The 26,247-nt window shown below is 42.3% G+C and overlaps 1 protein-coding gene across 3 annotated transcripts; it reads left to right on the top strand.

Moving 5' to 3' along the window:
- Positions 1 to 399: 399 nt before the first annotated feature.
- On the top strand, positions 400 to 8,268 carry Pdp1 (pyruvate dehydrogenase phosphatase catalytic subunit 1). Of its 3 annotated transcripts, XM_045143435.1 has the most exons (3): positions 430 to 512; positions 1,226 to 1,260; positions 4,369 to 8,268. In XM_045143435.1, exons 2-3 carry the CDS (start codon positions 1,230 to 1,232, stop codon positions 6,027 to 6,029), a joined length of 1,692 nt encoding a protein of 563 aa, XP_044999370.1. In that variant the 5' UTR covers positions 430 to 512; positions 1,226 to 1,229; the 3' UTR covers positions 6,030 to 8,268. The 3 variants fall into 3 exon arrangements, with proteins under 3 accessions (XP_044999371.1, XP_044999370.1, XP_004656992.3); XM_045143436.1 differs by lacking the exon at positions 1,226 to 1,260 and having other exon boundaries at positions 400 to 512; XM_004656935.3 differs by lacking the exon at positions 430 to 512 and having other exon boundaries at positions 1,105 to 1,260.
- The last annotated feature ends 17,979 nt before the right edge of the window (positions 8,269 to 26,247 follow it).

Below are 26,247 nucleotides of genomic sequence, written 5' to 3' on the forward strand. Positions count from 1 at the left end.
GGAGCGCCCGGCCCACGCGGCGCCGCGCGCGCAGAGATGCCCGAGCTTCCTCCTCGGCGGGCGGGCGGGCGGCCAACCCGGCGAACGCCACCCGAGACGCCCGAACCCACCTCCGCCAGCTAACCGGGCGTGGTCACGTGAGCGGACCCGCGGAACCAATGGGCGGCCCTCGCCCAATGGAAGGGATTGTCTGACCCCCGTGACGTCACAAAGGCGGCGTGCCGCCCGCTCCTCTTCCGCCCCCGTCCCTCGGGCCGGCCCCACCCCCACCCTCCGCCTCTCCCCGCCCACTCGCCAGGGCACAGCCAATCAGAAGGCGTGAAGCGGCAGGGCCGCGAGCCTGAGGGCGGGGCAGGGTGGTGGCCCGGCGGGCCCGGCGCGGAGCGGGCCGGTTGGGGGCGAGGTGCGGCGCGCGCCGGGGGAGCTGCGCGGGCGCACGTGAGGGATCGCCGAGCGGAACCGAGCCGCCACGGCCGCCTGCGTGGAAAGCGGCCGGTGCTCTGCTGTGCCCGGTTGGTATTCCCCGCTCCCCGCTCCGAGCCGCCGGGTTCGGGATCCTCCTCCACCTGTCCCGAGTCGTGACGGGGGCGGGAGAGGGGTGTCGGGCGCGCGTGGCGAGCGACGGCCGCGGGCGTGGGGAATGCGGACGGGCGGAACGAGCGCCGGCGTGGGGCTCCCACGAGCCGGCTCTGAGCGTCCACCTCGCAGCCCCGGGGCTCTGCGCGCCGGCTGTCAGCGCCCACGGGGTCCCCCCCCCTCCCACGGTGCCTCCGCCCCGGCCTCGCCCGTGACCCACCCCGAGCTGCTGTTGTGTGCTTGAAGCGAGCGTCGCGTGGGGCCCGGCGAGCTGGGCGAAGTGGGTGGAGGATGCTGCGCGCCGGTGGGCTCTGCTCCCACGCTGCCCCGCTGCGCTCCTGCCCGCTCCCGGGGCCCCCTCCCCCTGCCTGAGGCTGTGACTTTGTCTCTCTGGCTGGGTGGGTTTGTTTGGTTTCCTTCTTTCTCTCCACCCCTTTCTCCCCCCCTTCCCCCTCCATCCTCTATGTCCCCTCCCAGCCCATTCACCGGGCTGCAGCGAGACCGCGCCCCTCCTCTGCTCCCGCCTCCCCGCCGCCTCCGCCTCTCCTCTAATGAGCATCTCTGCCTTGCTTTCAATGGGCCGCTGCTGCTGTCGCTGCTGCTGTCCGCGCGGGTTGTGGATGTTGTCGGCTCCGTGTTGTGATGACAGGAGAATGTGTGTGTGTCCCGGGCCCAGACGAATTGGTAAGGTATTCACTTAACTACCTGCGTTGGGTACCCAGGAAGAATGGTGACTGATTTTGTTGTGTGAATGATTTTAGGAGGTTTGCATGGAATTACGAAGTAAGATAGGGGAAAGGAGACAAAGGCGCCCTACACCAGAATCTCTCTGATGACTTAATAAGTGCGAATTTTGGGGGGGGCAGGGACAAAGGAAACTGATCAAACAAGTGCTGGCTTGGTGCTTTGTGTCTTCTGAAGTAAACTGGTTTCTTCATTCATGTAATGATACTAGAACTGTGAAATGGCTAGGCATTTCCAGAAAATGCTGAAAAATAGCAGATAATCTTTTTTGTAGGGTGTTTAATGCAATCAGATTACATAAACCAGGGTGCTGACACATGTCACGACTAGTGTAGCATTGTTTTTCATTTGCATCAGAAGCTTTGCAAGGCTAAGGAGCTCTGGAGTAGGTGCACCGACAGGGCAGCATTTTCTAATTAATTTGATCCATGGGTTTATTGATGAAGTGGAATAATTTCTTGGCACCGGCTCTGGCGAGCACATCAGGAAGAATGGATGGGCTCTTTTCTGTCTGGTTACAGCACATCTTTTTATTAGTCATTGGTGATATTGGCCAAATCTGCCTCGGATTGAGATGCTGTAGATAATGTCGCTGAGTCTACATCAAGGGCTAGGAACTTTTAAAAAATAATTAAGAAATTTGCCATTGCTCCAACAGCTATACGTTGTTACCATTTCATCCCTTAATAGCCTTCTGTTTTGTTAATTTTATAGGAGATATGTTGAATCACAGGATATTTAAAAGGAATACTAAGAGATTATTTATTGCTGATTAACAAAGCATATGAAAGTGCATTGACTTCTGAACGTATCTGGTCTAGTGGAGAGAATATGTCATTTCTACCAACTGATAATGATACATTACTCGTTACAGAACAGGGTTTTCATAAATCCAACTTCCCCAGGAATTTGTCTTTTGAAGGCACGTTTGGAGCTGGGTATATGGAATTCAACCTAGTCCATATGCCAAGCCTGAATAACTGAAAAGATGCAGTAGGAATAATTCACTCTGCTTTATTTTTAATCACAAGTACTCCGGTTGTGAAGGGAAGACGTAGCTATTTGAGTATTTGAGTTCCAGTATTCACAGCATCTATTGCATGGATGCTTTTTTACCACATTTTATTCATTTTTTTCAGCCATCATAAAAGTAGAAAAGCTGTCAGAGAAATTTAAGTGAATGTTTTCCTAGACTTGTTATTGCTTAGTTGTCATGTAACCAAACTGTTATGCATTTATCTTCTACTCCCTCCTTAAGTTTTAAAGTAAGAACAAATACAAACATAAAATTATGAGGAAATGTATTTTTATTAAGATTTTATCTTCTACATTTTTATTAATTAAATTGCATAAAAGAGCTATTGTTTTTTTTTTAAATACAAACCTAAAAACGAGATCTGGTCTATGTCTACAAACCATTTGCAGGTCACCTAATATTTGAATACATCTCCTGGCTCAGTCATGTACACTTTACCTTTGAATGTCTTTCTGGTACTGGGTTTGAAATACTGTTAAAGTGATAAGTCCTGGTAAATTCTTGTTCTTCTGCAGTTTCTGTTTTTCATTATTTCATTTCAGAATGCTGCTTTATGGGCTCTTACCTCCATAAATCTAGCCCATACTTTGTGTTGCCTGGTTTTTATTTTTGTTTTTGTAAACAAATCCCTTCTTGGGTAGTCCACTTAAGATAAGGTACATTCTCCCACTTGCAAACGAGATTCTGAATAGAATTCTGAGAGAATTCTGGCTTAGCCTTGCTTATTACAGAAGGAAGCAAGAATCAGTGATTTAGCTTTCTGTTTGCCATTTCCACTCATCACTTCCTATGTTACTCATCAAAAAGTACATGAAAATTATTTACTATGTAGTTAATACTGTGACATTTGTAACTTTTTCTTAATATGTTTATTCATGGTTCAGTTGAGTATTTTAAGTAGTATCTTTAAGAATTCAGAGAAGAATATGTTCTTGAAGAGGTTTTTTTTTTTTATGATTTGGAATAGTGATGTACATCCCTTAAATTTGCTAGATAAGTGCCAGAAAGTTATTTTCAGAATACACCTAATCATGTCATATCTTTGTAATCCAAACTTTAGACTTGGTTTCATGATGCTTTATTGCTTTCCTAGAACAAATAGATAACCTGTTTCTACCTGAACCCTTTTTCTAAGGGTGGATTATAGGAACCATAATAAACAAAATATTTCTGTAGTTTGCTTTTATGAATGCTAATCAAGGAATGATAGCAAGTAAATTCTAAAATTACGTTACTAACCAAGTTTAGAGCTGTTAGAATACTTGAGTCTTTTATCACAAAGAGCACAGACACAGTAAAATCCAGCAGTAATGAATAAAGCCTACATTTAATTCCAAAGCCTCATTCTAACAAACTAAAGACATAAATTCTAGAAGAGGTTTTAGAGAGCACTGGTTCCTATGTATTCACTTAAAATTTAAGAGAGTGAGGTCCAGAGAGATAAAGTGACTTTTTCAGGATTGCGTAGTGAGTTGCTGATAATATTGTGCAAATATACATATGCTAAGGTTATATCTTAATACTGCTTTGAAATAGTCATCTGTAATCAAATGTCAGTGATTGACTACAGATTCCCATAAATGGGGAAAGCAGTTGTGCAAAATGGGAGCTCCAAGCCCTTTTTAAGTCACTGTAGTGAGGGAGAAGGGTGATTGGCCAGGTAGTCTGCTGCGGCATAGTATTATATAACCTTCTGCTCAGCGTTCTTCAGCCAAGTCTATGTGTATTCTGTATAGTCTATACTGCACAAAGAATGGGAAATAGAAAAGTTAAGTTCAGTCCTGACTCCATGAATGACTAGGAGTTTTAATTACTATATACCAACTTAATTACCATACCAGTTTTGGTTACCCTGTAGAAATAGTGTATGAGAGCTATATAAAATACAGTTCTTGCTACCATAGGGCTTATCATGTGCATTCCCTCGTTCAGTATTGCTGTACAGCAAAGCTAGTTAAGTAATTGGGAGTGTAACTCTTCATTGTGTGCATCTGTCTTAATTTGCTCTCTAGGAATCCCAGTCAGAAGTTCCAGCCTACCACTGTTCTCTGATGCCATGCCAGCACCAACTCAACTGTTTTTCCCTCTCATCCGTAACTGTGAACTGGGTAGATTCTATGGCACTGCATGTTACTGCCACCACAAGCATCTATGCTGTTCATCTCCCTACGTTCCTCAGAGTCGCCTGAGGTACACACCCCATCCAGCATATGCTACTTTCTGTAGGCCAAAGGAGAACTGGTGGCATTACACTCAAGGGAGAAGGTATGCTTCCACGCCACAGAAATTTTACCTTACACCTCCACAAGTCAACAGCATCCTTAAAGCTAATGAATATAGTTTCAAAGTACCAGAATTTGATGGCAAAAATGTCAGTTCCATCCTTGGATTTGATAGCAACCAGCTGCCTGCAAATGCACCCATTGAGGACCGGAGAAGTGCAGCAACCTGCTTGCAGACAAGAGGGATGCTTTTGGGGGTTTTTGATGGCCATGCAGGCTGTGCTTGTTCTCAGGCAGTCAGTGAAAGACTCTTCTATTACATTGCTGTCTCTCTGTTACCTCATGAGACTCTGCTAGAGATTGAAAATGCAGTAGAGAGTGGCCGGGCACTGCTACCCATCCTTCAATGGCATAAGCACCCCAATGATTACTTCAGTAAGGAGGCATCCAAATTGTACTTCAACAGCTTGAGGACTTACTGGCAAGAGCTTATCGACCTCAACACTGGCGAGTCAACTGACATTGATGTTAAGGAGGCTTTAATTAATGCTTTCAAGAGACTTGATAATGACATCTCATTGGAAGCTCAAGTTGGTGATCCTAATTCTTTTCTCAATTACCTGGTGCTTCGGGTGGCGTTTTCTGGGGCCACTGCTTGTGTGGCCCATGTGGATGGTGTTGACCTTCATGTGGCTAATACTGGGGATAGCAGAGCCATGCTCGGTGTGCAGGAAGAGGATGGCTCTTGGTCAGCACTCACGCTGTCTCATGACCACAATGCTCAGAATGAAAGAGAACTAGAACGGTTGAAATTGGAACACCCAAAGAATGAAGCCAAGAGTGTTGTGAAGCAAGATCGTCTGCTTGGCTTGCTGATGCCTTTCAGGGCTTTTGGAGATGTAAAGTTCAAATGGAGCATTGACCTTCAAAAGAGAGTCATAGAATCTGGCCCAGACCAGTTGAATGACAATGAATATACCAAGTTTATCCCTCCTAACTATCACACACCTCCTTATCTCACTGCTGAGCCAGAGGTAACTTATCACCGATTAAGGCCACAGGATAAATTCCTAGTGTTGGCCACTGATGGGCTATGGGAAACTATGCATAGGCAGGATGTAGTTAGGATTGTGGGTGAGTACTTAACTGGTGTTCATCATCAACAGCCAATAGCTGTTGGTGGCTACAAGGTGACTCTGGGACAGATGCATGGCCTTTTAACAGAAAGGAGAGCCAAAATGACCACAGTATTTGAGGATCAGAATGCAGCAACCCATCTCATTCGCCATGCTGTGGGCAACAACGAGTTTGGGGCTGTCGATCATGAGCGCCTCTCCAAAATGCTTAGTCTTCCTGAAGAGCTTGCTCGGATGTACAGAGATGACATTACTATCATCGTAGTTCAGTTCAATTCTCATGTTGTTGGGGCATACCAAAACCAGGAACAGTGAGTGGATGTTACCCTGACAATTCTCAAGTTTAAAGGGCAGATAGACTTTTAAAAAGAAACATTTCCCATTTGATATTCTAGGTAGTCAGGTATTCCAAACTGACTGCAGCAGGTAATCATAGCTTCACTTCTGTCCAATTGGACCTCATGGCATCTGCATTTGAGGCCACTCAGTTTCTATTGCAGGGGTATTGAAGCAGTGATTTTCTTCTTTTTACCAACCTGAGAATACCAAGATTGACATATACAATGCTGAACAGGTTAAAGGCAAGGATCTTGCTGGGTGTATTCTCCTAGTGAAAGGCAAGAAACAAACATTACAGTTCACACTTGCAGACACTTTTCTTAGATTCTGATGTACATGAGAACATTTATTTACTGCATGGTTTTTTTGAGGTAAACATGCATTCATTGTTTATTTTAGCCTGAACTATTTTTCAAATCCAGTACTTTAAGCCATAAATGACCATGAACCAAGCAATCTGGATTTGTCAGTTTTTGTGAATATATGATAAAGAACCCTTCTTAAATGGAAAAAAAAATGTATTCCCTTCCCTACCTGTGATTTACTTAATGTAACTGAAATAGTTTCTGTTTTGCACACACTGAAAGACAATAATGGTTTTTAGTTTTTATCTACACTTACATTGACTGTTAAATAAAGGGGAAAGTGTTTTTAAGTTTGTGTTAATGAAAATTCTTAGTTTGAAAAGATACCTAAGTAAAAAGAAGAGACTGGTGGGTTTAATTATTGCCATCTGTAGCCACCAGCATGCTGATATTATGTAATCCTCAAAGGTCTAGTGTGCTGTGAATGTGGTGAAATAGACTGCTGCTGGGAAAACTTAGTAGTGATAAGAATTTTCATCCGTTTTGGAATTTCAAGGATGACATATAAGTTTATCGATTTGGGTAATGAAGTTTTAATATCACCATCCATATTGGGACAATGGAGGAAATATTTTGTTTTTCCCCATTTAAATGTAGGTCAATTAAAATAATTTGGTTTAAAATTATTAAAGGCTTTCAACATATTGTAGCTTAAGATATATGTGTTAAGATATATACATGAGAAAATTTAAATGCTAGCTTGTGCATGCCCTTTGTAGAACACTCGGTAGCATCAAGTGTTTTTTGCAGCAGTCTCCATAATTATATACAGTCCCTTCTAATTCTGTGTCAAAGTTAATGAAAATAAATATATTCAAATTATTTGGGAGAGCTTATTTACAATGTATCCACTGACACTTTGTTCCTGTGTTTGATGGTGATCTGTGTACAGGTGTGCATATATTTTAACACATAATCACTGTTAAAATAGGCTATGACTATGTTTAAAATTCATGCAGGTTTTGATACACAGATGATTAGCTTTCTGCTGTAGTATTACTTGGGTGTCTAGGAGTCCTTCAGAATTCTGTAGGGTATGAACGTGCTGTTCAAGGCTTCTGGACTGTGGCTACAAACACTATTTGGCCACAAAATTTGTTCCAGCTGAAATGAGACTCTGGAAGATTACAGTTCAGACTATCATAGTTTGTTTCCTGAAATGTTTTGGTTTTGTTTTTTTAAAGTCAAATTGGACCCCCCCTTCCCCCAGTAGTATTTTTGGAGGAGGTAATGTTATATTACACATTTATTTCTAAATATTTTGACAGATCATCTTTGGGTGAAAATGTACACTGTGGTAGCAAAACCCAGTTTTAGCTACTGCTTGAATTGTCCCTAAACACTACCACTGAAAATTTTTATGTACTTAATAATGTCTCATCTCCATAATACAGGGAATATAAATTTGGTTTCCTGTGTTTATAATTAGGATTTTGTTCATGGTCTGAAACCTGGTCTACTTTATATAGAAATGAAAATGCCATCCAGAGTTGACATTGTGGATATGAAAGTAGTGGGGTGTTCAAACTCTGTACTGTCACCTGAAAGCAGTTGTGATTTTTTTCTTTATTTTTGGTAACTTGCCTGTCACCATGATAGGATGTCTAGAATTAATGTCAGTATGTATAAACTCTCATAGTATTTAGTCTTTTAAAATTTTATTTTAAACTTTCTAACATATATTCAATTTCTTTATTTATATTTAATCAGTGGTTCATGATATATATAATATACCCTTAATTATATAAAAATAATGTTGTTATGGTACACTGTACTTAAGAATGTAAGAATGTTCTGTTACGGTTAGAGAAGTGCCCACAGTAAATTAAAGCTTTTATCTGCTTTCTGAATGGCCTGTGTGTTTTCTTTTTATAATAGAAAGATTCATTACATGGTTTCTGTGGGTAGTAGGTTACATTTAACTTTAAGATTCAATAAGTAATATTTTAATTGTTTAGCTGAGTTATCTTTATAGTCAATAAATTTATAAAGATTTAAAAATACCACCCTTAAAATAAAAATAGAGGGTTAGAGAGATGGCTTAGTGGTTAAGTGCTTGCCCGTGAAGCCTAAGGACCCTGGTTTGAGGCTCAATTCCCCAGGACCCACATTAGCCAGATGCACAAGGGGTTGCACACATCTTCATTTGCAGTGGCTAGAGGCCTTGGCGTACCCATTCTCTCTCTCTCTCTCTGCCTCTTTTTCTGTCTGTCCTTGGCTCTCAAATAAATAAATAAATGTTTAATTAAAAAAAATAGAGGGCTGGAGAGATGGCTTAGCAGTTAGGGCACTTGACTACGATGCCTAAGGACCCGAGGTTCAATTACCCAGAACCCATATAAGCCAGGTGCACAAGGTGGTGCATGCTTCTGGAGTTCATTTGCCATGGCTGGAGGCCCTTGAATGCCCATTCTTTCTATCTGCTTCTTTCTCTCTCTCTCTCTCTCTCAAATAAATGATACTAAAAAATAAAAACTTTACTGTTCAGGACAATGTCCTATTCCAGTTAGCCCTCCTATGTAAAAATTGTTCTAACCTGTATGACCATAGAGTAGTACTTTTTATTCCAGAAATTTATAGAAATGCAATTGTGGACTCTCTTGTGTCTTGTTTATGTTTAAGAGATTCTTGTATATTGATGAGTGTATTCAGTCTTTCATATTTACTAAGTAGCGTTTCACTGTTTGAACATATCACAATCTGCCCATTCTTTGATGATGGATATTTTTAGTCCCCACCCCAGACCCTTTTTAAAAGATTTTTAGATTACTTAGGCATACTGTTTGGTTGAGGGGTAGCTTCAACTTTGTACATATAAATAAGCTTTATGTTCCATACTTTAATGACTACGAGTCTTTGTTTTAATGTTCTAGCCTTGAAAATATCTCATGCAAATTTTTCTCTCTTTTTTCTTTGTTTATTATTGACAACTTCCATAAGTATAGACAGTAAACCATGATAATCCCTTCCCCCTCACTTTTCCCTTCACAACTCCACACTCCATCATATCTCCCTACCCCCCAGTCAGTCTCTTGTTTTTAATTTTGATGTCATGATCTCTTCCTCCTGTTATGATGGTAGTGCCAGGCAGTGCGAGATCATGGATATCCAAACCATTTTGGGTCTGGAAGAATGCATAGTAAGGAGTCCTACCTTCTTTTGGCTCTTACATTCTTTCTGCTATCTCTTCCACAGTGGACCCTGAGCCTTTGAAGGTGTGATAGAGATGTTTCAGTGCTGAGCACTCCTCTGTCACATCTCAGTACTATGGTGCCTTTTGAGTCATCTCAGAGGTTCCTGCCATCTGAAAAGAGAAGCTTCTGTAACCAAAAGTGAGTGTAGCATTAATATATGGGTATGAACATTAGTAAGAGAATTGCTTACCAGACAGTTTGGTGAGCATAGTATATATATATTTAGTCAGTCACCAGCAGGTCTTAAAACACCTATCACTCATGACTTGCCCCATCATAGGTTTTCAGCATCAGGTACGTATTCCTTCCCGTGACGCGGGCCTCCTAACAGATGTGCCACTTTTTCACCCCTTGGCTCATTTAGCCTAGCTGGCTACACTTAAGACTTGCAGTGTCCACTTATGTTATCTCCACTGGTGATCTCTCTATCCCATGGAGCTTTGTGCAGCATAGCATTCTCCAGCTTTCTGTCAGCTGGTCTAGACCAGCTGAGGAGGTTTTCAGCTCAGCTCCAGCAAGATTTCTCAGTAACTTGCAGCACAAATGTGTGGAGTCTTCAGCAATAGGGTCTTACCATCTTTTCCTGGTGGGAAACCAAGAGCCTTGGCAATGGCATGTAATATTTTGGGTCATCAGGGACCTCCCTGGCCAACATCTCACTGGAAGGTATCCCATCCCTGGCACTGAAAATGTTCTAGTAACAATCCACGGCTTCTAGGCATGCAGAGTTTTCATGCTGAAATGTTTGGCGAGCTTGGGGTGTGGTCATTTACTATTGATCTCTCTGAACCCCCACTGACAATTTTTTAAATTTTATTTTACTTTATTTTAAATTTTTTTGTTTATTTTTATTTATTTGAGAACAAGTCAGAGAAAGAGGCAGAGAGAGAGAGAGAGAGAGAGAGAGCGCACACCAGGGCTTCCAGCCACTGTAAACCAACTCCAGATGCATGCATCACCTTGTGTGTCTGTATGTGGGTCCTGGGGAATCGAGCCTCCAACCGGGGTTCTTAGGGTTTACAGGCAAGCACTTAACCTCTAAGCCATCTCTCCACCCCCCACTGACAATTTTATGTTCCTTAAGCTCATTAAATTACTGTCCTAATGATTATCCAATGAAGATAAGGCAAGTTATAGTTTTGTTTATCACTATGTAGGTTATTACTATTGGGGATGATGGAAATAGGTGAAATTAAGACAGGGATTGGGGCTGGAGAGATGGCTTAGCGGTTAAGCACTTGCCTGTGAAGCCTAAGGACCCCGGTTCGAGGCTCGGTTCCCCAGGTCCCACATTAGCCAGATGCACAAGGGGGCGCACGCGTCTGGAGTTCGTTTGCAGAGGCTGGAAGCCCTGGCGCGCCCATTCTCTCTCTCTCCCTCTGTCTGTCTTTCTCTCTGTGTCTGTCGCTCTCAAATAAATAAATAAAAAATTAAAAAAAAGACAGGGATTGAATGACTGACTAGTATTTCTTCATTCATTTGTTCATTGCAGCATTTCAAATTGCACCTAGACCCTCACAGATTAGGCAAGGACTGTTATCACTGAGGCATATCCCCAAACCCCTTTTTGCTTTTGATTTTCAGACAAGTTCTCCCTAAATTGCCTAGATGGATCTTGAACTTGCAATTCTCCCCCTATCCTCCAACTATCTGGAATTACAGACCTTCTCCACCAGGCCCTGATCTGTTTTGGTGATCAAGTTTTAGCAATGCTCCATTGAGCTTTCCTGTTCTCTACTCAAATGCATTCCTTGAATCTGGTTTGTTGTTAGTTTTGTCCTTGAGAACAGTGAGAAGCTCTGGGTAGCTGTGTTCTATTTGTAAGTTGGGTACTTCTTTGGGATGTTTTCCAAACAAAACAATTGCTGTTCATTGTAGAAATTTACAAATTTTCAAAAACAGCCCTGTTCACCTTGAGGTGGTGGTGCCATAAGCAATGCCTGGAAGATCTGGATGAAGGCAATGTCCTTGGAATTGACTTGCTGTGGTATGAAGGTCATTTCTATTGTGCAGAATTTACTTTGGAAGCCAACCTTAATCCCACTAAGTCTCCATATTTCCAGTTCTTAATATAATTTATACGTTGGATCAACTTCTAATAACATACAGCATTATTTTCTAAATAGGACTCAGATTACAAGTCTTCAGAGTAAACACAGAACAAGGAAATTCATTTACTCTGTACTGTTAATAGTATGTAATGCACCATGATTTAAGCTTGATTCCTTAGTCAGTGCTTAGGTTCATAAGGCACGCACATAATCTGTTTTTAAATCATTACAGTAATTTTTGAAGTTTGTCTATAAAGACTTTCAGTTATTTAAGGGCAGGATCCATAACTTGTGTCTTGTTTTAACTAGCACAATGTTGAATTAAAAAAATGGTCATTTTATTTTACATTAGAAATGTACAATCAATAAAAGCCCAAATGAACTTCAGAAGACAACTTCACAATCAGATGCAGGAGATTAATTTGTTCTGGTAATTTATTTTACAAATAACAGAAAAATTTTAAAACTTGAACTAGCTTATTACAATTAACTAATATTTAAAAGGAGGAAAAACTAAAATGCTAATGTACGAATTAACTCCTTCACAGTCCTTCACCATCCCCCAGAAAAATGGCTTCCTAAGTTCTGAAGGAGAGACCTTAAGACAATAAAAAATAAAAATGAGTCTGAAGAATCTAAAATGTCAATCCAGGCACCCCGTGAAATGTCACTCCATGGTCCCCACCCAGCCCTTGACCCTTAGAAGCTTCTTACTATACACAGAATGAAAATGTTTTCTGTGGGGTACCCACCAAGAACTGCCACTTCTCTTGGAAGTATCTGGCATCTAGCTCCCAAAAGACTGGCATTTTGCCTTGCCACCACCCATGGATGGTAAGGAGAGTAAGACTGTAGGGCAGTCAGAAATCTGCTTTTCTAAATCCTGCTGAAACCACTGACCTTTCTGCCTGCAGTACACACCCACCAAATCCCAGTCTAATTCACTAGACTGGGAGGAGGTTAGTGATGCTGTTCAGCCTGCAGAAACCTCAGAGCCCGGGCACTCGGCCACCAACCAGCTGCCAACGGAGAGTCAAAGAACCAAAGATTTTTTATCTCATTTGCAATGATTAAGTCAAGTTGTCTCCTTGAACAGAAACTGATTGGTGAGCAGTGTTGAGTAGGAGGCCAGCCTTCTAGCATGAATGCTTCTTGAGAAGGGAAACGAGTCGTAAAAAGACAAGTGAGAGAGAGGAGAATGCTGTTGTAGTGGTTAGAGGCAGTAATGGGGGCAGGGAGCAGCAGATTCTCTGGTGATGGCAGGAAACAACAGGTGAAAGCAAGCTGAACAGTGGTGAGGTAAAAGGACTTTAAAATAAGGAGTTAGAGAGATGGCTTAGTGGTTAAGCGCTTGTGCGCTTGCTTGTGAGGCCTGAGGACCCTGGTTTGAGACTCAATTTCCCAGTACCCACATAAGCCAGATGCGCAGGGTGGTGCATGCATCTGGATTCGTTTGCTGTGGCTGAAGGCCCTGGTGTGCCCATTCTCTCTCTCTCTGCCTCTTTCTCTATTACTCTCAAGTAAAAATGCAAAATTAAAAACATATCTTTATTAAAAAAAACATTTTTAAGCCCTCATGAACTCACATTTATGTTAGGGCAGCAGCAGTTGGACTATAACGCAATTGTCATTAGTGTGGCCCTTCTGTCTCAGTCTGTTAAGAAGGAAACAGCAGTCTTTCAAGCTGTCCATCTGGAAAGAGATCTGCAGTACCCATATGGATGGTTTTCCCAAAAGAACTTTACTTACAAATTATTTTTCTTGCTGCAAAACTGGGAATAGGTCAAACAGCCTAATTGATCCTGATGAGAACAGAGACAGGATAATTAAGGACTTGATGTGAGGAAAAACAGCTGTGAGACTGCAGAGCTGAGAAGAAGAGCCTTCCTGAAGCAAGGCCTTGCCACTTGACTGCTGCTCGGAGGTGCTCAGATGGCCTTGGGTCTAACCAGGAACTGCACTGGTCTTAAAGCTTTAATACTAATAATAACCATAGCTGTTTCTTGAGCACTTGCTGTGTGGCCAGCTCTGGAAGAAGAAGATGACATGTTGTCCTTTTAATCTTCCTGCCAGCTAGTGAGTGGTCTCATAACCCTTCTCTCTCATCTCTGACCTGCTCTTTACCAAGAAGCCCAACCCCGGCACCTCCTAGGGTTCACTTGCGTCCCAATGCCATTTTTAGTTCAACCAGTGGATAATAGCAGCCAGTGAGAGAATGGAATGAAAGGTTATTTCTTCCTCATTCCATTTCTCTATTTTTCACATACTAGTGCCCAGTGGACCATCTTCTAGAATTCCAGTTCTCACTGGACTCAAGGAACAAAGTTTCCTACCTTTGTCATTTCAGCATTAGGCATGGCAAGGACTTCCTAGTCCTGCTAGTCTCTGGGTACCACAGCAAACTTTGTTCCCTCATCCTTGCCCAGACCTTTGCAACTTACCTGTTAGAAGTATCCAGAGATACTTTGTTTCCTGCCAAGATCTAAATGGTATAAAGCAAGCTGAAGCACTATATCCCCAATTTATCAAGCTCAAAAGTAATTCAGCATCACACACCCAACAAACCTGCATGTCAGGCTGGGGAGATTTCTCAGTGGTTAAAGGGGCTTGCTTGCAAAGCCTGCTGACCTGGGTTTAATTCCCCAGCACCCACTTAAAGCCACACACACAAAGTGTTACATGTGTTTGTATATGCATTTGCAATGGCAAGAGGCCTTGTTGCATCCCCATACATGCACACATACACACACAAACACACGATTTTAAAATATTTATTTGAAAGAGATAAAGAGGCAGAAAGAATGGGCATGCCAAAGCCTCTAGACACTGCAAACGAATTCCAGACACATGTGCATCTGGCTTTATATGGTACTGGGGAATCAAACCCAGGTCCTTAGGCTTTGCAGGCAAGTGCCTTAACCACTGATCCATTTCTCCCTCCCACAATTTTTTTATTATGTATACAGTGTATACCGTCATGTTGGTACCATCGTTAGCCTCCTCCCTATTCTCCCTCCTCTACAGGTACCCTCCTCATTGGGTAATATGGGTCATGCATTGTGGGGTTAGCTATTACTTATGGTAATGTATGTAATGACCCAACGTGTGGCTCTGATATTCTTTCTGCCCCCTTTCTACAAATTTCCTTGAGCCATGTTGGGTTCATTTTAGGTCTGCTTCAGTGATGAGCTCTTGGGAGCATCAGTGTCTCTGGATATCTGGTTTGGTAGGAGTTGAGTGTTCTCTGTGTCTATCTCCTTCACCCTTGTGCTGGTACCACATTCACCAAGAAAGCAGCACTCTTTCTCATTTCCCCAGGCACTCTTACTTTCAGCTGGGGCCCTTTTGAGGTATAATGGGCTGGTTTTCTCCTTGGAATCTGTGTTCTTCTGAAAAAGAGAAGCAAATTCTCCAAAAGAGTGAAGTTAGTTCCAGATAAATGGGATAACCTTTGTTTTTTTAGAGAGAGTTTAACATGTGTAGACCTTCCTGTAGCCCACGATTGGTGGGAGCTTGATAATGGAGAGTGGGCTCATTTTCGGATATGGTTCTGACTTGTTTCCCAGCTCTAGCTATGGGTTCTGTTCCACTGAGCAGATCAGTTAGCCAAATCAAGAGCAGTTGGTTTCCCACCATGGCTGTGCACCACTATTGCACTTGTGTGAGCATCATGTCAGGTTGTTTGCTGCTGAGTAGCTTGAACCACAAGTTGCTTGGACAGATGTTGGGGTCATTTTTCCCCCAGTCACTCATGTAGCACCTTCTGGCACTAGACGAGTTAAGTGTCTGGGGAATGACTGTCTTCCAGATTCCAGTCAGGTCACTCCATGTTCCATACAAACAGCATATGGTGTCTTCAGCAGTAGGGTCTTACCATTAACTTTTGGTGGGTCCTCAAGTACTCTGACAGAAATCTGTCTTCTTTTGGAAACCTTGTAGGTCTCTCTGATCAACAGCTCATTGTGGATGTTAGCCACGTGCTGGTACTGGGAGTTACAGGTCAGCACCCAAGAAGAGAAGAAAAAGATCAATAATATTAAATAGATAAAGAGAAAAGGGAGAGAGAAACAGAAGATTAAGGTCAGTCTTCATCATACTCCCCCCATGGCCTTGTGATTCAGGTGTTCCCTCTAAGGGCCTGATGAAGGTTCAACCATTTAGTCTATCATTTAGGATACAGCATTTTATGGTACCATTGCTATTTGGGACCAGTTTTGTGTCCTCATCCTCACCCTTACCCTCCCTTCCCACCCCACCCACCCTATTGTCTGGTCCTCAAGATGCTTATGTCAGCATCTTGCATAGATTCAGGTTAGGAGCTGTAGATGAGTGAGACCATGTGACAATTATCTTTCTGAGATTGGGTGAGTTCACTGAGAATCCTCCGTTCCAGGTTCTACCATTTTTCTTCAAATTTCATTGTGTCATTTTTCCTTACTGCTAGGTAGAATTCCATTGTGTAGATATACCACATCTTGGTTATCCATTCATCTAATGATGGACATCTTGGTTTATTCCAGCTCTTAGCTGTTATGAATTGAGCAGCTATAAACATGGTTGAGCATATCTCTCTGAACTGAGGCATGGAGCTTTTAGGATAAATGCCCAGTAAGAAAACAGCTGGGTCTGTTGGCAATTCTATAGTTAACCTTTTTAGGAGTCTCCATATTGGTTTACAAAAGTTGTTGTACCATCTTACATTCCCACCAACAGTAAATGAGGGTTCCTATTTCTCCACATCCTCACCAGCATTTATTTTCATTTGATTTTTTAATGTTTGCTATCCTTACTGGGGCAAGGTAGAATCTCACAGTTGTTTTAATTTGCATTTCCCTGATGATTAGGGATGATGAACATTTTCTTATGAGTGTGTTTGCCATTTGTATTTCTTCCTCTGAGAACTGCCTGTCCAATTCTTTGCCCCATTTTGTAAGTGTTTTTTTTTTTTTTTTTTTTACTTTTTATTGTTTAGGTTTTTGAGTTCTTTGTAGATTCTAGAAATTAGGTCTCTGTCAGTTGGATAGCCAGCAACTATTTTCTCCCATTCTGTGGGTACCCCAGCAGGGAATTGAACAAGGACCTGAGGGGAAGTTAACCTGAGTGGGAGAAGGCAAACAGACACAAGAAGGAGACCATGCTAGGTGTTTGTCAAGGCCCTACGAGTTTATTCTTACATGTAGGTTTATATAAGGTTGTAGGGGGAAGGGGACATAATCAGGCCAAAGATCACAGAGTTACTGGTTAAGCCACAATGCCTTTGTTTCTTCCTCAGCTACCAGCAGCATGGGGGAGTAATCAGCCAAGCATACGATCCCTTTGTTTCTGGTAGTTGAATATTAGGTGAGGAAGTAGAGACTTAACTTGCTACATGGCAGTCTTTATTTCTGGTAATTGAATATTAGGTGAGGAAGCAGAATCTTAACTTGCTATATGGCGGTTTCTGTTAACATGGCCGAGGTTTGGTTCATAGCTCCCAACATGTGAGTAATCTATTGGCTCTGCTTATTGTATGTTTTGTCTGTGAAGAAACTTCTCAGCTTCATGAGATCCTAATGGTTGAGTGATTGTTTAAGATCCTGTGCTACTGGGGTTTTGTTCAGGAAGTCTTTTCCCATTCCTATATTATGGAAAGTTCCTCCCATTTTTCTTCCAGTAGTAGCCGAGTGTCTGGTCTTATATTGAGGTCTTTGATCCATTTGGATTTGATTGTTGTGCATGGAGAGATGTAAATCAAGTATCAATTTCCTACATAGGGTTATCCAGTTTGTCTAGCACCATTTGTTGAGGATGCTGTCTTTTCTCCAGCTTGCATTGTTAGGGCCTTTGTCAAGTATCAAGTAGCTGTATTTACCTGACCCAAAGTCTGGGTCCTCAATTTGTTCCATTGTTCTATATTCCTATTTTAATGCCAGTACCATGCTGTTTTTATTACTATGGGTTTGTAATATATCTTTAGATCAGGTATGATGATGCCTCCAGAGGTATTTCTTTTGCTGAGAATATGGTTGGATATCTGAGGCCTTCCCACAAATGAACTTTAAACCCTATATCTGCGTCATAACTAGTGTGTTTCATCACCACATCCTACTGCCAGGTTCTCACTGTATCCAGAATTATTCCAGAAGGTCTGAGAGGTGGCCATTAAGCAAATGAGCCCTTGAGAAGCAAAATTAAGGATCCTCACCAGAAGCAGCAAAGATTTAGGTAGCCTAGCAATAGCATAGCACATATGGAATGGAGCCTCAACCCTGCCCTCCCCCCCCCCCCGCCACACACACACACACAGGTGATGGAGTGTGCCAAATGCAAGATAGACACTCATTCTTCAGTTCAGTTGTGGAAATGTTTATGGGAAATCTACTAGCATCTGGACACTGAGGACAGGTGATGGGAATCAAGATGGCTAAGAGGAAAAGTCTGCCATCAAGGAACTCAGTTCGCTTTGGAGGAAAATTTCTTGGACAAAAGAATAAATTACCTTCAGGTAATTAACAAACTGAAACATCTACAAGTTCCTGCCATAGTCTAGAAAAGAGAACTACTGTTTCCTGGTGTGTGACAGGGTCAAGGCAGGCTTTGGAGAATTAGGCTAATTTCATTAGAAGGGTGGATGCTTGAGCAGAGAGTTGAAAGATGTAAAAGGACCCAAGAATGACATTCCTAGAAGAAGACAGAAAAAAAATGAAGTCTTGCCATCTGTGTATGTCTGAAGACTTCTGGGTACTCCATGGCGAGGGGGATTACCGGAAGAGCAAAGGACCCTGGGGTAAAGACACAGTGACATGGTGGCTGTATTGTGCTCCCAGCCAGCATACTTTCAAAGACAGAAATGTTTTTTTTTAAATTTTATTTATTTATTTGAGAGCTACAGACACAGAGAGAAAGACAGATAGAGGGAGAGAGAGAGAATGGGCGCGCCAGGGCTTCCAGCCTTTGCAAACGAACTCCAGACGCGTGCGCCCCCTTGTGCATCTGGCTAACGTGGGACCTGGGGAACCAAGCCTCGAACCGGGGTCCTTAGGCTTCACAGGCAAGCACTTAACCGCTAAGCCATCTCTCCAGCCCCAGAAATGTTTTTTTTTGAGAAGGCCAAGACTGGCCAAGATGAGCACAGGAGGTCAGCCAGAGCCATGCCAGGCTGAGATCTAGCTTCTGGCCACTCTCAAGTAGGAGAATGGACTAATTCTCTATGAAAGACTGGTTGTTAGGCAGCAAAATATGTCATTTCCACATTGCCATTAGTTATTTATTTACGTGCTGGTAGTCACATTCAGTAACCTGGCGCCTAATTTAAACAGTGATTTTTTTTTTGTGATACGCATTTTTTATTAGATATGGACATATTTTATATGTAAACAACACATATTAGTACCATCCTTTCTCTCCTCCCTGCCCTTTATCTGAAGAGGCCTTCCTTGTTGGGGATGCAGGTCAACCCTATGGGGATTGTGGGTCATGTATTATTGGACAGGGGAGAGGCAATGTCTCTGTGCACAATGTCCCAACTTGTGGCTCTAACAATCTTTCTGGCCCCTCTTCTACAAAATTCCCTGAGCCATGCTGGGAGCATTTTAAATGTACTGCACTTTGGGCACTTAGGAGCTTCTGGATCTCTGGTTTGGTAGGTGTTGAGTGTCCTCACTGTCTATTGCCTTCACCCTTGTGCTGATATCTGATTCAGTAAGAAAGCAGCACTCTTGCTCATTTCCCCAATTCCTCTGTGGGTTCAGCTGGGGCCATGGTGGAGTGCACTGGGTCATTTATCTCCTAACGTCCAGCTTCCATCTGAAAAAGAGAAGCAGATTCTCCAATGGAGAATGAAGTCAGCACCGGTTAAATGAGATAATTGTTATTAATTTAGAGAGAATTAAAAGGGTGTAGACCCTCCTATAGCCCAAGATTAGTGGAAGCTTGACAATGGAAAGCAGAATCATAGCTGGACATGATTCTGACTTGTTTCCCAGTTCCAGATATGGTTTTCTTTCCACTGAGAGGATCCAAACACTGATGTTTTTATTATCCTCAACTCCTTGGTCAGTACAGTGTAATGACTGAGTTGAACTAGTAGGCACCAGTTGGTCTGTCCAATGTAGCAAGTGCTGATTGACCTTCTTCATTATTTTAGGTACTAGGCATAGGTGGTAACCCCCTCCAAGATAGCTCCTGCTGATTCCTGTCCCTTGGTGTTTACACCCTGTTCATCTACTCCCAGTATCAGCTTGAGTGACTAACAATCCAGTTAGATTACAAAAGACACGGCAACTTCTTTCTTGGCCACTCTGCAAAGGGCATATTGAGAGTACCCTTATAGTGAAGCAAGTGTAGAAAAGGAAATGAGCCTCCTTCCAGCAGTTACTAAGGGAACTTGGATGCAGATCTGACCCATCTTCTCTGTTCAACATGTATGTGGATTTTGTATCCTGCTACTTTGCTAAAAGTGCTTATCAGATCAGAGAGTTTTCTGGTGGAGTCTTTTAAATATAGAATTGTGATGTTTGCAGACAGGGATGATTTGACTTCTCCCTTTGCTATTAGTATCCCTTTTATGACTCTTGTCGTGTTGCTTGTTCCTGTCATGAAATTTATTATTTCGTGTGCACTTAGGGTGGATACTGCCTCCCTCCCTCTTCTGTGTGTATTACTCCTTCAGCAGGGCTGGCTTGGTGTTCATTACCTGCCTTAACTTGTGCTTGTCTGAAATGTCTGTACTTCTCCATCAATTTTGAAAGCTAACTTTGCTGAATACATTGATCTTCAGTGGCAATTATTTCCTTTCAGAGCTGGAAATATATCATTCCATATGTTCTTTGCTTTTAGGGTTGCTAATGAAAGATTTCATTTGATTTTGATGTATTTGTCTTGGCAAGTGTGTTGGTATTTTTCCTGTATAGATATTAATATTCTTTCTCTATATTTTGGACATCTTGACTATGACATGTCATAAAGAGGTTCTTCTCTGATCATGTCTATTTAAGGTTCTAAATGCTTTGTATATGAATGTATAATTCTTTGTCTAGATTTGGGGAATTTTCCACTGTAACTTCATCGATTAGATTTTCTATGCCTTTAGTTTTTGCCTGTGTTTCTTTTATTTATTTATTTATTTCTCCATGGTTTCTTAGATTTGGTCTCTTGAGCAGATAGATCCCAGAGTTCTTGGATGTTGTGGGCATGCTGATTTGTTTCTGTATTGATGTTTGAATGGATTCTTTCCTCAACCATGTCTTTTATCCCTGATGTTCTTTCTTCTGCTTGATCACTTCTGTTGTTAATGCTTTCCCACCGTGTTTATTTGATTTATTGAGCTTTTCATTTCCAACGTTAGAAAAATAAATAAAAAAAGAAAACACAAAAACGATTTCCTACCAAGACAGCCTAAAATCAAAATTAGATAAATGTAAGAAGGAGTTGGGGGTAATGGTACATGCCTTTTATCTCAGCACAGAAGTAGAGGTAGAAAGATCACTGTGAGTTCAAGGCCAGCCTGACACTACATAGTGAATTTTAGGTCAGCCTGGGCTAGAGGGAGACCCTCAGAAAACAAACCAAAAAAACAAGGAAATAAAATATAAAAACATGAGCATTAAAAAAATTTAATGGGGGCTCAAAGGATTGCTTAGTGGTTAAGGCACTAGCCTGCAAAAGCTAAAGGACCCATGTAAGCCAGATGCACAAGGTAGCTCATGCTTTGGGAGTTGATTTGCAGTGGCTGAAGTTCCTGTAGTGCCCATCTCTATCTGTCCCCCTCATATAAACAAAATATAAAAAATTTAAAAAACAAAGAAAAATTGTTCAATGGGATGGGGAGATGACTTAGTGGATACAGCACTTGTTGCATAAATGTGAACTCTGGAGTTTGGGCACTCAGCACTCACCTAAATGCTAGATAGGTGTGGTGGCCTTCCTAAAACATAATACTGGGGAGACAGGGGGTCCTGAGGACAAGCTGCTTACTAGAATAGCCAAATCAGTGAGCTCTAGGTTTAGAGGAGAGACCCTGCCTCTCAGGAAATAAGGTGAAGAACAATTACAAAAGTCTCCCCACATCAGCCTCTAGCCTCCACATGCATGAGCACCCCCCACATATGCTCACATACATGCAAACATTGATGCATGTGCACATGCCACATTCACATGAAAAATAAGTAACAGAAAAATAAAATGGAAACAAATGGGAAAAGGAAAAAGGGGAAAAAAGAACAGGAAAACAAGAGATTGTTCAATAATGAAAATCGTGCATAAACAAAATTATATGGAAGAATAAGGTGAAATAAAAATAAACAAATGCTTTAGTATGATAAAGTTAAAATACTGTTAGAAGTCTAATCACAGGGAAAGGAGGAAATACAGGAGGAAGAAAAAGAAAGGAACAAAGGAAGAAGAAAAAGAGAAAGAAGAAGAAAAGAAAGAAAAGCTAAAATAAGAGATGAAGTGTTGAGCAGCTTCCTAAGCTCCCTAAGTGTTAGTCTTCCTGTTGAGGGTTACATCTATGATGGCAAATAGCCTGCTGAGGACACAGACACATGGCCCAGACCTCAGGTTCAGAGCTATCTAACTGCAGGGCTATCCTCAGTTGATGAGACTGGCTCCTGCCCACTGAAAGTGAGGCCGTTTTCCCCCTGCACACTTCCTCCTTTAGATGAACCTTCCTGCTGCCTGGACCCTTAGGCTCCTCAGCATCTGGCCCTCCTTCTCTCTATAGCTGCCTCCCAGGCATGACCCTCAGCCTGGGCTGTGACAGGTTGAACTCAGGCTTCCTGACTTATGGCTATTGCCATAAGACTCCCCAGGGCACCTCCGTTTCAAAGAATAGGTTCTCTCTCAAGATGGTACTTAGCCACTACCCACCTATTCATATACAGTGACAAAATGGGGTTCTTCTCCATTGCTGACCTGTCTGTAGGATTCAGTGGCTCACCAAAACCCACAATTACACTTGGAGGCTGTGAAGACTGTGGGCCTGTCCTGAGAGGAGGGCTGCCTGTCTCTGTCACCAAGCCTGCCTGGCTACCTTGTAGGAAGAGGCTTCTCCTTCCCCTCCCCACACCTGGTCCTCCCACCAGGGAGCCACACAGTGTGTTGTCTGTCTTTTCTCTCTACTTTTTAGGTGTTATATCACTATCTTTGTGAATTGCCAGTGTTCTTCTCTTAAATATTTTTCTTACTCTGGCTTTGTCCTTCACCTTCTATCATACCCAGTATCTCCTTACATGTGTCTTTGTTTTAAAAGTGTAAACCACCAGTGTTGCAGTCCGGTTCACATTGCTGGTAGAAATCACCCAACCAAGAGCAGCTTGTGGGAACAAAGAGATTTATTTTGACTTACAGACTCAAGTGGGAAGCTCCATGATGTCAGGGAAAACGATGGCATGAGCAGAGGGTGGACATCACCCTCTGGCCAACATAAGGTGGACAGTAGCAACAGGAGAGTGTGCCAAACACTGGTAAGGGGAAACTGGCTATAACACCCATAAGCCCACACCAACAATACACTGCCTTCATGGGGCGTTAATTCCCAAATCTCCATCAGCTGGGAATCTAGCATTCAAGACACCTAAGTTTATGGGGGACACCTGAATCAAACCACCACATTCCGCCCCTGGCCCGTATAAACTGATATCTATACATCATATAAAATAACATGTGTTCATCCAACTTTAAAAGTGCCCATAGGTTTCATCAATTCCAATGATATTCATACATCCCCATAATCCAAGATATTTTAATTGAGCCATAATACTAAAAAATAACCTCAAAAACCCATAATGGCACAGAATAAATACACTGCAAAAGATGGCATTGGGCATAGAAAGAAATAGTCAACCAATACAAGATTTAAAACAACCAGGGCCAACATCAGACTCTGTAGCTTCAAATCCAACAACTCTAGCAAGTGACAAATCTCCAAGTCTGATAATTCTAACCAGTAGCAAGTCTCTGGAGTTCTAATTCCACCCCTCCAGCTAGGCTACTCACAGTCCTGGAAAACTTCACTGGGGCCAGCAGCTTTCCTTAACAGCCCTCTTGTAGTCCTGACATCTTCAATGGGTCTCCACTGCAAGCCACAGTTCATCCTCATGTCCCCATGGTGTCTCCATGCAGGCATCCAGCAAACCTGCTTCACACTCCCCATGGCCATTTCCAAAATACAAGACCGTGTTGCAAACTCAATGACCCTCTCTTTCCTGCATTTCTTATACTCCACAATACCAGGTAGGGTACCAATTTGTTAACCCCTGGGGGGGAATAAAGCAGAATTTGAAGAACAAGATACTCCTTGAGCACCCAGGAACCTTCAAAAGAGTCTACATTCTTCCTATTACCCCAGTGCAGTTCAGCTAGCCCAATCTCAAAGGCTATAATCTCTCAATGCAGCTGTCTAGGCAGCAGTTCACCCAAAGATTTTTTTTTTTCTGTGCCATATCCCTCTGCTCACACAAGTTCATTTCTACAGAAAGCAACCCTGCACAGCTTTTCAGGACATGGGCATAACAGCAAGCTTCTCACACAAACTGCTATCCCAGTCCAGGCAAAGCTCTTTCTCATCCTTATAAGCCAAACTTGACAGTCCATAATTCTTACTGCATTCAGGTCTTTCAACTCAGACCAGAATAGTCCATCAATCTGTACTTACAGCCCTGCAAGGCATCTCTTAGGCCAAGGTTTCAAATCCTTCTACAATCCTCTTGAAAATCAGCTCAAAAAGGCCAAAGCCACACAGTCAGGTGTCTAGCAGCAATCCCACTTCTCAGCACCACTTGTTACAGTCAGGTTCGCATTGCTGGTAGAAATCACCCAACCAAGAGCAGCTTGAGGGACAAAAGAGGTTTATTTTGGCTTACAGGCTTGAGGGTGAAACTCCATGATGGCATGAGCAGAAGGTGGACATCACCCCTGACCAACATAACGTGGACCATAGCAACAGGAGAGTGTGCCAAACACTGGCAAGGGGAAACTGACTATAACACCCATAAACCCACCCCCAACAATACACTGCCTCCAGGAGGTGTTAATTTCTAAATCACTGGGAATCTAGCCTTCAGAACACCCAAGTTTATGAGGGACACCTAAATCAAACCACCACAACTAGCTTTCCAGAGTTGTCACTAAAAAAGAATTCCACCTAGGGAGCAACAGCCATTAGGCCAGTCCATGGCCTCCAAGTCACTTTCACTTTAGATAATATTCACAAATTTGTCATTGTTGATCCTTGATCTTCTGACCAGGTTTATTTGTTTGTTTGTACAAAGTCTGTAGCCCAGACTGACCTCAAATCCCCGATAGATGAGGATGACCTTGAACTCCTGATCCTCCTGCCTCTACCTCCTAAGTGCTGAGATTACAGATGTGTGCCACCATGCCTGGCTTATTCAGTGCTGAGAATGGAGCCAAGGCTTCAGGCATGCTAGACAAGCATTCTACCAACACAGCTACATCCTCAGTCCCTAGGCAGGTTTATTTAGATTTAAAAGAAAATCAACATTTACACATTAAAACACCCATTGAATGATGTTCAAAGTCATTTTGGGTGAACAGAACATTTTGTCACAGTAACTAATAGAATGATTAGGAAATAAATGACATAAGGTTGAGCTGGAAAGGTGGCTCAGTGGTTAAATGTACTCCCTGTACAAGCATGAGGTCCTGTGGGGGCCTGAAACTATGGAGTTCCAAGCTCCAGATCCCACATAAATAGCTGGGCGAGGCCACACATGGCTGCAACCCCAGTCCCACAGGAGAGCAGATATCCAAGAATTGCTGGAGCACTGCAAGCTCCAAATAGATAAAGAAACCGGCTCAAAATAAGACTGCTTGGAAGAGCAGTGGAGAAGTACAACTGATGTTCTGCTTCAGCCACCATAGGCAAATGCCACCCACTGCAGGTAAGCATGTGGAGTGCCATGCCATACCCCCCATTCACATTCCCTCTCTCTCTCTCTCTCTCTCTCTCTCTCTCTCTCTCTCTCTCACACACACACACACACACACACACAAAGCAAATAATAATAATAATAATAATAATAATAATAATAATGTAAGGTAAACATTATTTTCCCCTGGCCACAACCACATGGATGACTTCTGTTACCATAGAAATTAAAATATAAAATTATACATCAGCACATTTTGAAAGTACATATGCTGTGTATGTTATGCATTCTCCTTTTATTGTTAAATAGTATTCTATTGTTTTCTATACTACTATTTGTTTATACACTGACTTTTTGGAAATGCTTGGATTATTTCCAGTTGTTGCCTATGAGGAAGGGTCCTATAAACCTTTCATGAACCTTGTAGGTATGTTTTCATTTCTCTTGGCTAAATAAAAGAGTCATAGGGTAGAATCATATTGAACTTTAAAGCAACTATAAAACAATTCCCCCAAATTTACATGAGACATTTTGTACCCCACCAGCAATGTATGAACCTTCCCATTACTCTACAATATATCGTCCTTAACGTTTTCTGGGTAATGGAATTGTTTTTACCGTAGCCATTTTAGTGGGTACAAAGTGGTATCTCATAACAACTACAGGCATTGAACACCTTTTTACATGTGTCATGTTTATCTGCATGTGACCAT

Source organism: Jaculus jaculus, chromosome 2, assembly GCF_020740685.1.
Source record: "Jaculus jaculus isolate mJacJac1 chromosome 2, mJacJac1.mat.Y.cur, whole genome shotgun sequence".
NCBI lineage: Eukaryota > Metazoa > Chordata > Mammalia > Rodentia > Dipodidae > Jaculus > Jaculus jaculus.

Excerpts from the sequence above, each read along its gene's own strand:
- Pdp1 (XM_004656935.3), top strand. The coding sequence starts at position 1,128 with ATGAGCATCTCTGCCTTGCTTTCAATGGGCCGCTGCTGCTGTCGCTGC. Across the intron at positions 1,261-4,368 it reads TCCCGGGCCCAGACGAATTG|GAATCCCAGTCAGAAGTTCC; the intron begins GTAAGGTATTCA and ends TTTGCTCTCTAG.